General features: G+C 43.5%; 1 protein-coding gene across 2 annotated transcripts in view; it reads right to left on the reverse strand.

Annotated features, from left to right (window-relative positions):
* Positions 1 to 14893, reverse strand: part of rpap1 (RNA polymerase II associated protein 1) — a 106064-nt gene extending 91171 nt beyond the window's left edge. Inside the window, exons 1-3 of one of the 2 annotated variants that reach the window (XM_041215157.1) lie at positions 14814 to 14893; positions 8144 to 8343; positions 1188 to 1330 (exon numbers count right to left, since the gene is read on the reverse strand). In XM_041215157.1, coding sequence (XP_041071091.1) covers positions 1188 to 1330; positions 8144 to 8321 — 321 coding nt within the window. In that variant the 5' untranslated portion in view covers positions 8322 to 8343; positions 14814 to 14893. Of the gene's footprint in view, positions 1 to 1187; positions 1331 to 8143; positions 8344 to 14813 lie in introns of those variants that run through there. The other variant, XM_041215159.1, reaches the window with a different exon arrangement.
* Positions 14894 to 16110: the final 1217 nt, after the last annotated feature.

A 16110-nucleotide genomic window follows, 5' to 3' on the forward strand; every position in this document is an offset into this window, starting at 1 on the left:
CCAAAACAGACACTAATAAACCTGATGGGTTTTTAGGACAATCTTTAGGACAAACAAGTCAAGGTCACCATCGTGAGACTAGCTTTCAATTCAAGTTTATTAATTGAATTTAAATTCCACCAGCTGCCATGGTGGGATTTGAACCCATGTCTCCAGAGCATGAGTCAGGGCCCCTGGATTACTAGTCTGGTGACATTACCACTATGCCAGCATCTCCCCTAAATTATAGCCTTAAATGTTTAGTCTACCTTTAAGCATGTGAATAAACTTTACTTTCTAAAGACTTGGTATTTTAAAGTGCTGTTACTAGTGTAATGTAGGAAACATGGCAGCCAATTTGGACACAAAAAGCTCCCACAAATTAACATCGTGATAACAGCCAGATTGTTCTTACACCGAAACTAAATGACCTCCACCATGTAATGGACAGAAAGGGAAGTTGCCATAATCTGAGCAATCCAATAGGGATAGCTCTTCAGGCACATGATTTCAATTACTCAAAATCTCACAATTACCCTTGCTTCATGTGAAACAGATCTAAATTTCATCGACTGGTTCCATGTGAATAGTTGTGGGAACGCTATGGTCCTATTCCTTACACCTCTAAGTGCTCTAAAATGGCTGACTCAAAAATTACAGTCTTATTTGACTTACAGCAGCCAATTAGCACACAGCAAGGGCCCCACAAACATCAATGTGGTAATGACCAGATAATTTGTTTAATGATATTGATTGAGTGATAAATATTGACCAGTACACTTAATTACTATTCTTCAAAATAGTGCTATGGAACCTTTTATGTCCACCCGAGAGCACAGCCAAGGCCTTAGTTTAACAGCTCATCTGAAAGATCGCATCTCGTACTACTCTGGAGCGTCAGGCTAGTCTCTGTATTCAAGTCTCTGGAGTGGGACTACAAACCCAAAATCTTCTGACTCAGAGGTGGTAGTGCTACCAACTCAGCTGGAGGGAACATAGCCATGCAAAGCCCATGACATTGGGTGGAACACCAACCTAATGAGGGGAGACAAAATATTTAACAAGATACCAGTGACTGTGTATGATGACCTGAGACAATGAACCAATGACGAGAATAAGGCTTCCAGCTCTCTACAACCTTTTCAGGCACAAGCCCTACTATTTACCATGTGAGCGCCATGGTGTGAGAGAATTTGTGCAAAACTTACAATAATCTTTGACAAGACAGCTGTGATGTGTATATCCTGTAGATCCATCTGCTCCTCACTATCATCTCCTTGGAACCTAACTTTTTCTGCCTTGGATTTTTTGGGTGGAGCTGGCACTAATGTTGGAGGAAGGCCAGGAAGAGCTGAAACAAAATAGACAAGCAGTTGACTTTTGGTTTGCAGCTGCAAGGTCCCACAACAGCATTGTGACAATTATCAGATGATCTGTTTTAGTCATACTGGTTGAGGATTGAGTAATGCTGGGAGATGAGGGAGAATTCCCCTGCTCTTCTTCTAATAGTACCACAGAAGCTGTTAGTCAATCCAACACCACAGACTCAACTTAATGTCTCATTCAAAAAGCAGCACCCCCTCAGTACTTCACTGAAATGAGATCACATTAACATAATAGAATGTCCAAAGGTCATCCATTTTGGTTGAAACAAGGACACTTCTAAGTATTTGTAAATGATGAAAAGCTAAGGACAGTGGAGGGAGGTCAAAGAGATTGAGGGGTTCATGTACACAGATCAATAAGGTGCAGTCAGATACAAAAAATAATCAAAAAACCAATGCAATGTTAACCTTTATGACGAGAGGGTAAGAATATATAGAGGGGAGTAAGTTTTGCTACAGCTATGCAAAGTTATCATTAGACTACATCTGGAGTACTGCGCACCAGGCCTTAGAAAGGATTTATTGGCCTTGAAAGGAGGGCAACTCAGATTCACCAGAATTTTACCAGAGCTCTAAGGGTTAAATTGTGGGGAGAGATTGGAGAAGTTAACTTTGTATTCCATTGAATTTAGAAGACTACAAAGTGATATGATTAAGGCTTATAGGACTTTGAAAGGAATTGATAGGGTAGATAAATAGAAACTAATTCTGCAGATGGAATCGTCTAGCTCAAGGAGGCTAAAAACTTAAAATCAGAACCAAGCCATTTAGAAGTTAGGAAATATTTCTTCACACAAATTGTGGTACAAGTATGGAACTCACTCCCACAAAAAGCAGTAGTCGCTAACTCAATTAATAATTTTATATCTGAGATTGACAAGAGTTTTGCTAGCCAAGGATATTATGAAATATGGAGCCAATATGGGTGAATGGAATTAAAATTCAGATCAGCCATGATCTTAATGAATGGTGAAATAGGCTTGAGGGGTTGAATGGCCTCCTCCAGTTCCTGCGCTCCCAAAATTTGAATGACAGTTAACAGCAAACAAATCTCTATACTCAGCACCTCCTAGAATGGTGAAATCCTTTTAATTTTAATAACATAAAACTACCTGGGCAAAATCTCAACATAAATGCAACCCATCGGTACTCTGAATATTCCTTCTGTTGTGACGATACAAGGGTACATCAAGGCAGCATCTTCCCTCTTCCCTGTCACAGATACATGCTGGACCAACCAGCACAAAGTTGCCTTGTCACACTGAAGACAATCCTATGAAGAGGTGAGGTGACAGAATCCACGGTTTGCAGGACCAGTGAGGAGCATGTACAAGCTGTTGTACAAATGCACTGACCCTAGTTTCAAAGCTTGTATTTTTTGAGCCGTACCCTGACTGAAACGGAAACCGAATCATCGGGTTTCTGGGGAAACTGAAACTGGTTGTAACCAGATAAAAGAGACAGAGCCATCGGAACTCATCACCCAGCACTACAGTGCAGGCAGACTAAAGAAAGAAAGGCTGGATCCAACAGCTGGAAATAGGCAAATACAACATTGCTACAGATGTTTCTGTTACTTTAGTAATTGACTGACCAGACTGACCATACAGTGCACAGGGTTATCACTGAGGGTTCTGATAAAGGTAATCCTGGTGGATCGAGGCCATCAAAACTGTCATAAGCAGAGCTGAGGAGGTTCTGGAAAAGTACATCATTTGGGTGAAAATTGTACCTGCGGAACTTGGGTTGATAAGGAGCTGCTGTTAGATGAGGATCAGTGACTAAACCTTTGAAGGAAAGGAGCTGGAATTATACCTAAGGAAGATAAGAGCCTTGAAGGACTTTGTGCCTGAAATTGTTGCCCTATAGGCTGAATAGTCGGCCTAGCAAATCTGAGAGTTCTATCTGCTATTCAATGTGTAATTTATGATATATATTGACCAGGATTTGATTGTTAATTCATGTTTGACTTATGTTGATTTTGGCTTGATTGTTAAAGTAAAAGTTGTAAAAAGTGAAATCTAGTCCATTGGTATTTTTTGTGGGGGTCGTTTGGTAAATTCTGTTTTTTTGGTTTGTCTGTCTACATGGGGATCATAATGTTGGTCTTTGTGATAAATTGTGAGGAACAACGTATCTACACATTAACTATAACAAGAATTTGGATTTATAGAGCGCTTTTAATATAGTAAACTGTCCCAAGGCGCTTAACAGGAGCATTACCAAGCAAAAGAACTGACACAGAGCCAAAGGAGAAGATATTAGAACAGGTGATCAAAAGCTTACTCAAAGATGTACATCATAAGGAAGGTCTTAATGAAGGAGAGACAGATAGAGATCCAAAAAAGATTTAGGGTGGTGGGAGGCAGAGAAACATAAGAAATAGGCGTAGAACATATGACCCCTCAAGTCTGTTCCACATTCAATAAGATCAGGGCTGATCTCCTGCCTCAACTCCATTTTCCAGTCCATTCCCCATATCCCTAATTCCCTTAGAAATATATTCAAGGAAGGGACATCTAAAACTCTCAAGGGTGGAGAATTCTAAAATTTCACAATCCTCTGAGTGAAGAAATTTCTCTTCATCTCAGTCCTAAATGATGAACCCCTTATCCCAGGGCACATGCTTTAGATTCCCCAGCTAAGAGAAACAAACTCCCTTTGTCCACCCTGTCAAGCCTCTTTAAAATCTTGTATGTTTCTAATGAGATTGCCTCTCATTCAACTAAACTCCTGAGTATAAGCTGAATTTACTTAGTACCTCACCCCTAGAACCAATCTAGTGAACTTTCTCTGTACCACCTTCAATGCAAGTATATCCTTTCTTAAATATGGTGACCAAAACTGCGCACAGTATTCCAGATGTGGTCTCACCAAAGCTGTGTACAATTGTAGCAAGACTTTTTTAGTCTTATACTCCAACTTCCTTGCAATAAAGGCCAACATACCAGTTTCCTTCCTAATTGCTTGCTGTACCTGCGTACTAACCTTGTGTTCCTGTACCAGTACACCGAAAGTCTCTCCAAACATCAACATTTTTCAGTTTTAAGCCTTTAAGCCTTTTAAAAGAAAAAATTCTGCTTTTCTATTCTTACAGCCAAAATGAATAACATCACAACTCCCCACATTATACTCTACCTGCCACCTTGTTAACAACTCATTTAATCTGCCTATATCTCTTTACAGCCTCTTTGTGTCCTCCTCACAGCTTACTATCCCACCTATCTTTGCATCATCAGCAAACTTAGATGCGTTGCTCATGATTTCTTAGTCTAAGTCATTAATATAGATTGTAAATAGCTGAGGCCTCAGCACTGATCCTTGTAGCAGTCCATTAGTTACAGCCTGTCAACTTGAAAATGCCCCATTTATCCCGAATCACTGCTTCCTGTCTGGTAACCAATCCTCCAATCATGCTAATATATGACCCCCACCACCCCCACCCCAATTCTATGAGCCCTTATCTTGCATATTAACCTTTTGCGTGACATCTTACTGAATGCCTTTTGGAAATTCAACACACTACATCTACTGCTTCCCCTTTATCTACCCTACTAGATTTCCCTTTTATAAAACCATGTTGCCATTGTTTCAAAACAATGCCTCAAAATGCACTGTCACAAATGGAAAACTGTCAATACAGCATATCCAGTTCAAAACACCTGGCAGAGGCTGTTCAAATATTGGAACCACCCCATATTTAAAGTGTATGTACATTTTACTAAAATTTTATGGTGACATTGAATAAGTATATGAGAGAGAGGGGAATAGAACAATACATTGATAGGAACATATGCTCAAGGGATTGAAAAGTTGACTTGGCTTGACTCTCATGGAGGTATGGCTTGCCCAGCATTCATAACAACACAAGTCCTCTATTAAAACTAACAACATTACAGTGGGATGAAGTAAATGGGAATCCCAGCCAGGTGTGCTGTAAACGTAAGGGATAAAAAGAACTAGGAAGAGAAATGGAGCACTTAGCCAAAACTACAACTTATGTGTCCAACACAACTTTCTGTTTTAGGCAACTTGATAATGGTTTGAAAACATCAGCCTTAGATTTGTCCAATGTTGAAAATGTTTTCAGATTGACCCTTGAGTATAGAAGATTGAGAGGTGATCTGATCAAAGCACTCAAAATCAGGGCAGAGGGGTGCTTGGGCTCCCTAAGGGGGCTTGGGCTCGAGCAAATACCTCCCATACTTCTGATTGACTGCTTCAATACTCAGGCAGCTTCATAATTTCATGAATGCCAGGGACAATGCGGGGATGTTGGACGCAAGTTACCTGTCAATCAAATGGGTTTTCAGAAGCTTTGATCCAATCAGATCAAGAGGGAAAGGAATTGACTACAATCAACAGAATTCCACAGGTCTCCATTGTAAAGGCTGGTCAATGTGTGTGGGGATACGGACGTCCAGCCAGGACTTCCAGTTAGTGAAGCTCCTAACATTAGCGCAATTTCTCCCTCATTACGAGCATGCTGATCTGTAAAGTAGGGTAAATAAACATGCCTTAAAAAAAATATAGATTTCAATTGAAGAGAGAGCGAAATAAACACCTCAGTACAACTGTTAACTGTCTGATCTGTTGAGTAATTAAATTAAAAATTTGTAAATTAGCAGCTCTGTCATGAACTTTCCATCAGCCAGCTCGTAATAAGTAAGTCGAGCTGGACTTCGGAGGATAGCTTTCCGAGCTGGGGTCTATGAACCCTATGAGGGAGGTGAGGGGTCCCAGGAGTCATCAGATTTCTGTCTGGGATTCAACTCACTCTGCACTGAAAACACAGGCAGGTAAAATTTTCAACTTGACGTCCAGGCATAAAACTGGTGATGTGGACTGGCAAATAAAAATGAGTGATTTCCATAACCGCCAACCAATCTAATGGGAGTCTTACACCAGGCAGCAAATTGAAAATCTAGAAGTTCACACACATTTCTGTTGATTAATAGCATGTGGATTCTAATAATAGTTTCTCATATTTATGGCTGGGATAGACAGATTTTTGGTGTCTCAGGGAGTAAAGGGATTTGGGAAGCGGGCAGTGGAGTTGAACACCAAAATCAGCGATGATTGTATTGAGTGGCAGTGCAGGTTCGAAGGATCATTTGGTCTATTCCTGCTCCTATCTCGTGTTCTTGTGTTATGAGATCGAGGGGTAATGTGAAGGATTTAAACAGGGATGTTGAGATTATTTTAACACTGACACAGATCTGTGGGAAGGTTTAATGAATTTTCTCACACACATATATAACAACATTAAATACAGACATGGTAAATGATGAAAAATCATTGTAAAGATGTACTTGATAAAAGGTTTAATGATGAAGCCCATTGCATTTTGGTAAGAAAACTAGAAACATACTATATTCATGGTACTTTAACTAAAACAATGAGTTTAATCTAAAATTAAAGCAAAATACTGCGGATTCTGGAAATCTAAAATAAAACAAAGTGCTGGAAAAACTCAGCAGGTCTGGTAGCATCTGAGATTAATGGTTCAAGTCCAATATGACTCTTCTTCAGAACTGAAAAAAATGAATTTAATCTATTGTCTCCGAATTAACATAAATCACACTGCAGGACTATGCAAATCTCAAATTTGACAGAGCTCTCCAAACTAAATTAAATGGTTGTAAATTAATCAACATCTCTGTATTGCAATCTGTTGGAAATAAAGACTTCAACAGAGTTCACATAGCAGGCAAAAAGTACAGTTAAGAATCTGCAAGGCAACTTTATGTATTGGAATTCAGTCAATGAAACCTGCAAAATAATAAATGCAGGAGGAGGGTCTCAAGGAGGTGGAGTTGCCAGTATATTTCACCTCAGAATATAATGTCTGTAACGAAACATAGACAACATCTGCTACATTAGAATGCTAGAAATAACATGCAAAAATGCACATCCCTGAGCTTGTCAAAATGGGCGTAACATAAAAAGCAATTGTCTTTTAGATATATTAGCTTCAGGTTGAGATGTCAAACATTAATTGAATTCATAAATGCGCAATTCAAAAAAGTATTATGCATGATAGAGGGGGAGGGTTAAGGGAAAGGGGAACGCATGTTCATATAAGGGGCCCGGAAACAAGAGAAGTGCCAGGATCCATGATTTCTCTCTTGGACCCTGCTTAAAATGTTAAAATTATTCGATAGAGAGGAACTATTTCCTCTGGTTGAGGAATCAAGAACAAGGGAAGATAATTTTAAAACAAGAGTTAGACCATTCAGGAGAAAAGCCAGGAAATATTTTTTCACACAATGGGTTGGGGAAATCTGGAATACTCTCCCCCAAAAGATGGGATGCTGGGGTACAACTGGAGCTTTCAAGACTGGATTGATAGATGAGTTCTGAAGGAGTCATATTGGAAACTCTGTTTCTCTGTCCACAGATGCTGCCAGACCTGTTCAGATTTTCCAGCACTCTGTTTTTATTTCAGATCTGCAGTATTTTGCTTTATTTATATTGATAGATTTCTGGGTAAAGATATCAAGGAGCATGGAGAAATAGCAGGATATTGAGATTGAGTAACTAATCAGCCATGATCTGATTGAATGGTAGAACAGATTTAAGGGCTGAATGACATAACCGCATTCTTATGCATAATTCTTAATGTGTCAATTAGTAACCAAATAAAAAATATCCCAATATTCCATGTTTCTACCAGTAAAAAGTCTGGTTTAAATTCCTGCACAACCCTCAACCTCCTTGCATCAGCTCCAGCACCTGGCTCCTTAAGTAAGGCTACAGGACAAAAATTCGATTCAAACCTTCCAAAGTGACCGTGTCCCGTAGGCCTGCATTGACCTGGCCTCCATCAGTATTTTCCAATTCTACTTTCCTCTTGTTTACGACCTTGGCAGCTGGAGATGTTCCTGCTGCTAGGAACTGCTGCTGGAACAGGAGGAGATCGTCCTCAGATTCTCCAGGCTTCGGCCTACCCAGCATCTTTCTTGCTTGGAATGGCTTCCTGTAAATGGGACAGTGGTACAGTCAGCCTCACTGCGCTGGAAGGCACATAACTGAGATAAAACCATCTTGAACAACCCACTTCCCCTGCTTGCTGTCATCATAGATTAGGAGCATTCAGTGCAGGAGGCCATTTGGCCCATCATGCCTATGCCAGCTAATTGAAAGAGCTATCCAATTAGTCCTACACCCTGCTCTTTCCCCATAGCTCTGCAAACTTTTCCTTTCCTAGATTTATCCAATGCCCTTTCAAAATTTACTGCTGAATCCACTTCAACTGCCCTTTCAGGCAAATGCATTCCAGGCCAAAGCAACTCACCACATAAAACAAAGTTATCATCTTCCTGGTTCTTTTGACAATTACCATAAATCTGTGGCCTCTGGACATTGATACTGCCACTAAGGGAAAGTTTTCCCCTATCTACTCCATCAAAACAGCTCAATTTTGAACCTTCTCTGCTCTATGGCACACAACCCCGGCTTCTCAAATCTCTCAGGCCTGGTATTATTTTGGTGAATCTCCTCTACACCATCTCCAAAGCCTAAAGTGGAATGCCTGGAATTGGACACTATATTCCAGCTGGGGCCAAACCAATAGTAACCCACCTTTCCACGCTTATCACAGAGAAAGATGCTCAGCAGTTACTGATTTCCAACTGTAGAAGCCCTTGAGTCGGGTCCATTGGTAATATCAAACCTAAGGCTGCTGGCCACTTGTGAACCCGAGCAGTGAGTGGCAACAGATCTTTCAACTGCAAGAGGTTTCATTGTCAAACCCCATCCCATCTTAACCTGTTGTCTACCAACGAACATTTTCCAGCAGGGGATGGTGCCTTGGATTGAGGTTGAGCAAGTGGGAGGAAAAAGAAAACTCTGGTTGATTTCCCATTTCACCTTTGGTGACTTGGGACCAAGGTCAAAAGCAGCCTTAAATCAGAAGACACGGCAAGAGACCATGAATCCAGTATGTATGGCTCAATGGTTTTTACCACTAAGCTACTGAAATGCAAAATGCGCTCCAAAAAGAAAGACTTGCATTTCTATAGTGCCTGTCCTGAGCACTGAATGTTCCAAAGCACGTTAGAATCAATGAAGTACTTCTGAATTGTAGTCACAGCTATAATGTAGGAAACACAGCAGCAAAATTTGTTCCACAAACACCAATGTGATAATGGCCAATCTGTTTTAGTGATGTTGGTTGAGGGATAAGTATTTGCTAGGAGACTCTCCTGCTCTTCACCAAAATAGGACGTCCTGAGCACGCAGAGCCTTGGTTTAACATCTCATCTGAAAGGTGGTACCTCCGACAGTGTAGCACTTTCCCAGTATTGCACTGCAGTGTCAGTCTGGATTATGGGCTCAGATCTCTGTACCCATGGCCTTCTTGACACCGAATTGAGTGCTAACACAGAGCCACAGCTGACAAATTGTTCTTTTCAACTGTTATAGAGTGCTGATTGTCATAAAGGAACATAAAGGCTGATGGTCCTCCCTCATATTACCTCGTCTAATGCTGAAAATTTACAGGATAATGGCATTCTGGGAGCAGCCATTTCATTTAGAATTTACTGCATTTTAAATCCAATGGCCCATTCCACTGATATCACAAAAGCTGATGGCCCACTGTGGAATTGACACCTGATAGAAATGCTGGGCTAAAAAGGAGCATTATCCCACTGCTATGCCCACCGACCCATCCAGAGACCAGCCTTCAGCCCTAACCCATGTCCAGGTCTGCCAGCCTTCACCAAGGCCCTAACTGGACAGGAGTTGATCTTCCAGCATGGAGTCTGAAAACCTGCCTAAAAGGGGCAGCCACAAAATCAAACCACCCAGTTCAAAAATGACATGTATGGTTGCCTGGCCAGGGTGCTCAGGAATCAACTTAGCAACCCAATGTGGCAAATCGGCACCAAGTGCAATCGCACATCATTCAATTAAGGATATAGAGCAGTCCATAAGTAAAGTACATGCTTCTACCTAACCAATTCCAGGCCTTTTATTCTGCTTCCATTCCCATGAGAAAAAGGTTTTTTTTTGACAAATAATTGGATAACATGAGCAAAGCTATAAAAGTGACAAAATATGAAGGGGAGTTTCAAAGGAGGGAAAGACACAATTAGAGGAAGCATTACATCCCTGTCTCCTTTAGGCTCTCCTGTTCCTGGCCCATCCATTGTGCTTTCCTTTTGTAATTTGCTCAGATTTAAATGTGCCTGTTGCACCTTCTGTTAGTATGCATTCCTCCAACAAGTGTGCCCAACAGGTCGCTGTGATGTGGCTTGTGTGGGTGAAGACAGTTGGCATGCTTTCCACTTTTTTTGTGCTAACTTGCTTCTTATTTTCAGCCCACACCGCTGGCTAGCAGCAATAAGGAAAAGAAGCCCAGTGTAAGTCTCCCCTTCACAGTACACAGACTCTCCATTGACAAGCCGTGCCTCCTCATGGCAACACATGGAAACTGGGTCCCTCGTTGCCCCAGGCTGAAGCTTCGGAGGAACTTGGAGAAAGTTTGGCCCCCAGATATGCAGTGTGCAGACCCACACACAATGTGGACATGCCCTGGCACTCATGAACTAAACGCCCAGCTTTAGGAAAATAGCTCTACATCCTTGTGGCAGGACAGTGGGAGGCTAAGGGAGTAAACCCTGTCAAAAATCTGGAGTGTAGCCCAAAGACGGACTGATGTCTAAATATGTCATCTTTCAGGCAACTCCTGCAACCAAGCTAGGGTCAAATATAGTATCTTGCATTCCTTTGGGCTTAACCTAGGAGGTTGAGAGGGAGACACTGACATTTAGGCAGCCCAGGATCTCCATACGTTTTTCACAGGCTTGCATCCTGGAGAGAACGTTCCAGTTTTGTTGCAGAGCATTAACACAACAAAAGAGGCAGAAGTTATGAGTGATAAGCACAACTTGATTGGCATAGGGGACAGATGCTACAGGCTATCTCTGGCAGTGGAGGGGGTGGTCCATCATGTCCCACTGGTCAGCCACAGCCCATCTCAAGTCAGGCAACCCCCATCTAATAAGGCGCTGGCCAGCTGCCATCCATCTGCTTCAATGGGTTTGCAGCTTAGAGTCTCCGATCAAGAAGTGGATGGAATCTATCGCACCAGGCAAACAAACGAAATAAACAAAAAGAAAGAAGATGTTAACTCTTCGATCGGCAAGCTGGAATGTCAAGACCAAGTACAGGGACTGACAAACGACTTGCGGCTAGTCAAAAATATGCACAAGACAGCCATGACAGACATGCAACTTGATAGGCTGAGCACTGATGTGGCTTCCCTATAAGAGACCAGATCACTGAAAAGAAAGCATTACGTGTTCATCTGGCGGGGGAAGAGTTCAGAGGAAACACGTGAGCAAGGAATAGGCTTCACTGTCAGGAACTCAATACTCTCAATGATAAAACCCTCACAAGTGATTCAGAACGTGTTCTTTCCATCCAGCCCTCGACTCAAACAGGGCCAGTTGACCTCATGAGTATCTATGCTCCAACGCAGCACTCCACTACATAGGTGAAAGATCAGTTCTGTGAGGAGCTTGACATGGCTATCAGCAGAATCCCGAAATCAGAACACCTTCACCTACTTGGGGGTTTTCAACGCAAAAGTGGACGCGGACCATGAGACCTCCTGTCTGGGACATTGTGGCCTGGGAAAGTTAAATAAGAATGGACTGAGACTATTTGAGCTTTGCTGCTACCACAAGCTTTGTGTACTGACACCTTCTATCAGAACAAACCATGCCACAAGGTGTCCTGGAGACATCCAAAATCAAGGCATTGGCACCAGCTGGAGCTGATCATCAGCACATACGATTCTCTGAACAGCATTCTCAACACACAAAGCTACCACAGCGCTGGCTGTGATACAGATCACTCCCTGGTGTTCACTAGGGTGAGGGTGAAACACAAAGTCTTTTCATTCAAAGGTGAAATGTCGCCCTTGTATCAACATCAGCCATACTGCCTGCCCAGATAAAAACCAGCATTTCCTCAACTCGATTCAACAGGCACTCTCTGGCATTCCCACACAGAGCGCAGAAGCAAAATGGAATCTACTTCAAGACACCATGGAAAATACCGCTTTCTCAACATATGGGAAGCAACAGCAGAAAAATGCTGGCCGGTTCAAGGCTAATATCGCTGTGATGGAATCCGTCATTGAACCTAAGCAGCCCACTCTCATTAACTACAAGAAAGATCCGCACGAGAAGACTCTGAATGCTCTAAGAGCTACTCAAAGTAAACTTCAACAGACCATTAGGTGATACGCCAATGACTACCGGTTACAACTTTACCAGAATATCCAGATGTCCTTCGACACCAGGAATGATAGGGGCATGTCCGAAGCAATCAAAAAGGCAACAGAAGCATCAGCAAACAAAACAGTTCCACTGAAAACAAAACTTGCCATGGGCAAAGCTCCAGGTGCTGATGCTGTACTGCCTGAACTCGTCAAGCATGGTAACTCCACAGCTTCCACATAAACCTCTCTGTCTCAGTGCTCCAGGATATGCGTGATGCAAGGATTATGACCCTGTACAAGAACAACAGCGGCTGCAATGATAGCAATAATTATCGACGCATTTCCCTGTTGAGCATCGCGGGAAAAGTATTTACCCGTGTTGCCCTGGTCAGACTGCAGATCTTAGCTGGACACATCTATCCCAATTCCCAGTGTGGTTTCAGAACTGGAAGATCTACAATTGACATGATCTGCTCAGTTTAGCAGCTGCAAGAGAAACTCCGTGAGCAAAGGAGACCACTATATGTTGTCTTCATCGATCTCACCAAGGCATTCGACAATGTGAGTAGAGGCTGTCATTTAAACTGCTGGAGAAAACTGGCTGCCTGCTGAAGCTACTCAATGCAATCTCCTTTTTCCATGACAACATGATGGGTAAGGTCAGCGATGATGGGGCAATATTGGAACGCTTTAATCTGCAGTGGGGCCAAACAGAGTTGTGTTCTGGCAACAATACTGAAATATTCTCATTGTTGCTGTCATTGCCTTAAGGTCATTTATTGAGAGTGTCTACTTATAAACCAGAACTGGTGGAAAGTTATTCAGCCTTGCTCGCTGAGATCCAAGACAAAGGTGCACCAAGTCCTCATCAGAAATTTTCTCTACACCGATGATGTCACACTCACATTCCATACCGAGGAACACCTTCAGCAGCAAATGGACAGATTCTGTCATGAGTTTGATTTGATCAAGCATCAGGAAGCCAAAGGTCCAGGGTGTTGCCATACCACCATCTATCAGCATTGATTGTGTGATGCTGGAGGTTGCTGATAGTCTCACATCTCACAGGCTCCACACTCACCACCAATCTGCCACTTGATGCTAAAGTCAACACGTGCATTGCAAAAGCTGAAGCTGTTACGTCCAAGCTGAGTAAGAGTGTGGAACAAGAGCAACCTGACTGAGAACACCAACCTGGGAGCCTACCAAGCCTGCATCCTCAGTGCACCCTCTGCAGCAGTGAGACCTGAACATCTGCTAGGCAGGAGAAAAGGCTGAACAGTTTCCACACTCATTGTCTCAGACTCATCCTCAGGATCTCTTGGCAAGACAAGGTCACCAACTCAGAGGTCCTGCAGCAGCTAATTCCATCAACGTGCACTCATTGCTAAGCCAATGATATCTGCACTGGCCTAGCCGCATTCATCGGATGGATGATGGCCGAATACCCAAGAGCTTCTGTATGATGAACTAGCCACCAGGTCACAACCTCCTGGGCATCCATACTTCCGCTCCAAGGGCACTTGCAGTGAGATTTGAAGATGGCATACATTAACGGTGACAATTGAGACAATCGCTGACAGCCATGACTTCTAGAGCTGACTGTTTGAAAGGGCAGTGGAGAGGCGAGCAGAAACAAAATGCTCAGCTGTCCAAGAACAGGGCCCAGAGAAAACAGCGGCCAGGGAATCACGCACCTTCTCAGCCCACTGTCTTCACCTGCAACAAATCTGTCAAAGACTGCCATGCCAGAGTGGGGGTCCTGAGCCACACTAGCCAAAGGTTAACACAGTTGACCACCCTCACACAAACCATTGTCTTACAGGACAGAAGGCTAGCCCTCCGCTCCCACACTCTGCCCAGGATTCCTCACCCCTCCCCCCACTCTCCTCACCCCTCCCCCCACTCTCCTCGCCCCTCCCTCCCCACTCTCCTCGCCCTTCCTGCCACTCTCCCCATCCCCTCTCACTCCCCCGCCCACACTCTCCCCTCTCCACTCACACGGTTCCCCCTGCCACCTCCCCAACTCACCCACTCTCCCCTCGCCCCTTTCCTGGGGTTTCTCCCCTTCCTCACCCCCGTTTCCTGGGGTTTCTCTCTACCCCAGCCCCCACTTCCAGGGGTTTATCTCATCCCCCCCCCCCCCCCCAATCCTGGACTTTCTCTCCACCCACACTCTCCCTGGGGTTTCTCTCTCCCGGACCCTCACTTACTCTCTGGCTCCAAAACCTCCACCTGCAATTCACACCAAAGGCCACTTCCGCCCCGCTTGGCGTCACGCGAATGAAGTTCCCCTGGGCTTCCGGTCCATGCCGCGAATAGACCCTATTCTCAGCTGTGCCGCAGTAAATCCGTCCCCACAACTTCCGTCCGCCGCCAACAGCAACCCTCCCCCCACCCCCCTACGTTTGGCACAAGGAAATTGAACTGGTTCCACCGACCAGAAAGACACAGGGAGGCGATGTGGGCGGGGTAATCTCCGACTCTAATGCTGTTTTGCAAAATAGGGAAATTCTTCCAAAACTAGAAATAACCTCGACACCTCAAGCTGCCCCTTAATGAGACACAAAGTGAACAGAGGCTCCGGAGGAGTAACTCTCCCACATTAAACTGAACAGTGCACGTCAAAAATCCCGGTGCATATTTGCTCTTCTTAGGCCGGTCTCCTCGTCGGAGGCTCAAAGTTTGAAGGAATATCTCATTGGGGCCCCGTTCTGTTTCCAACATTACAACAGTGACTGCCCTTCCAGCAGCACCTAACAGGCAGTTGAAGCGCTTTGAGAGATCGGGAAAGTCGTGATAAGTGCCAAATCAATGGAAATGCTTTATTTTTTCCGCTTTGAAAATTTCAGAAGGGCTCAGCCCGTGGGAGCCCCTCGATCCTCCCATCTGGAAAGCTCGGATCAGTCGGCAGTTTCCTTCACAATCACATCAGCGGCTGGCAATGTTTTCCAAAGTAAATCTTGCTTATTGCAATGTGAACTGGGAGAAAGTTGTGACAGGTAAACGTTGAGGAAGGGGGTTTACCTCGGTTTTCTGACCAGCATTTAGCCCTCAACCAACACCACCAGAAAACAGATTTACTGGCCACTTATATCAGCGCTCGCTTATGGGATAAAAGCAAAATATTGTGGATGCTGAAATTCTGAAATAAAAACAGGAAAAGCTGGGAAACACTCAGCAGGTCTGACGGCATCTGTGGAGAGAGAAACAGAGTTAACGTTTCGAGTCCGTATGATTCTTCCCTCAGTTAACTCTGTTTCTCTCTCCACAGATGCCGTCAGACTTGCTGAGTTTTTCCAGCATTTTCTGTTTTCACTTGTTTATGGGATCCTGCTGTGCGCAAATAAACCGCGACGTTTGCTACCCTAGACAGTGACTGCACTCCAAAACAATTCATTAGCTGTGATCCGTTTTGGGGGTATCCTGAGGATGTGAAAAACGCTATATAAATGAAAGATCTGTTCCTTATGCTTCCTTAACAATTAAGGAATAGCAAACAATGCAGCA

The sequence above is a fragment of the Carcharodon carcharias genome, chromosome 20 (genome assembly GCF_017639515.1).
Source record: "Carcharodon carcharias isolate sCarCar2 chromosome 20, sCarCar2.pri, whole genome shotgun sequence".
In the NCBI taxonomy this organism is placed as follows: Eukaryota; Metazoa; Chordata; class Chondrichthyes; order Lamniformes; family Lamnidae; genus Carcharodon; species Carcharodon carcharias.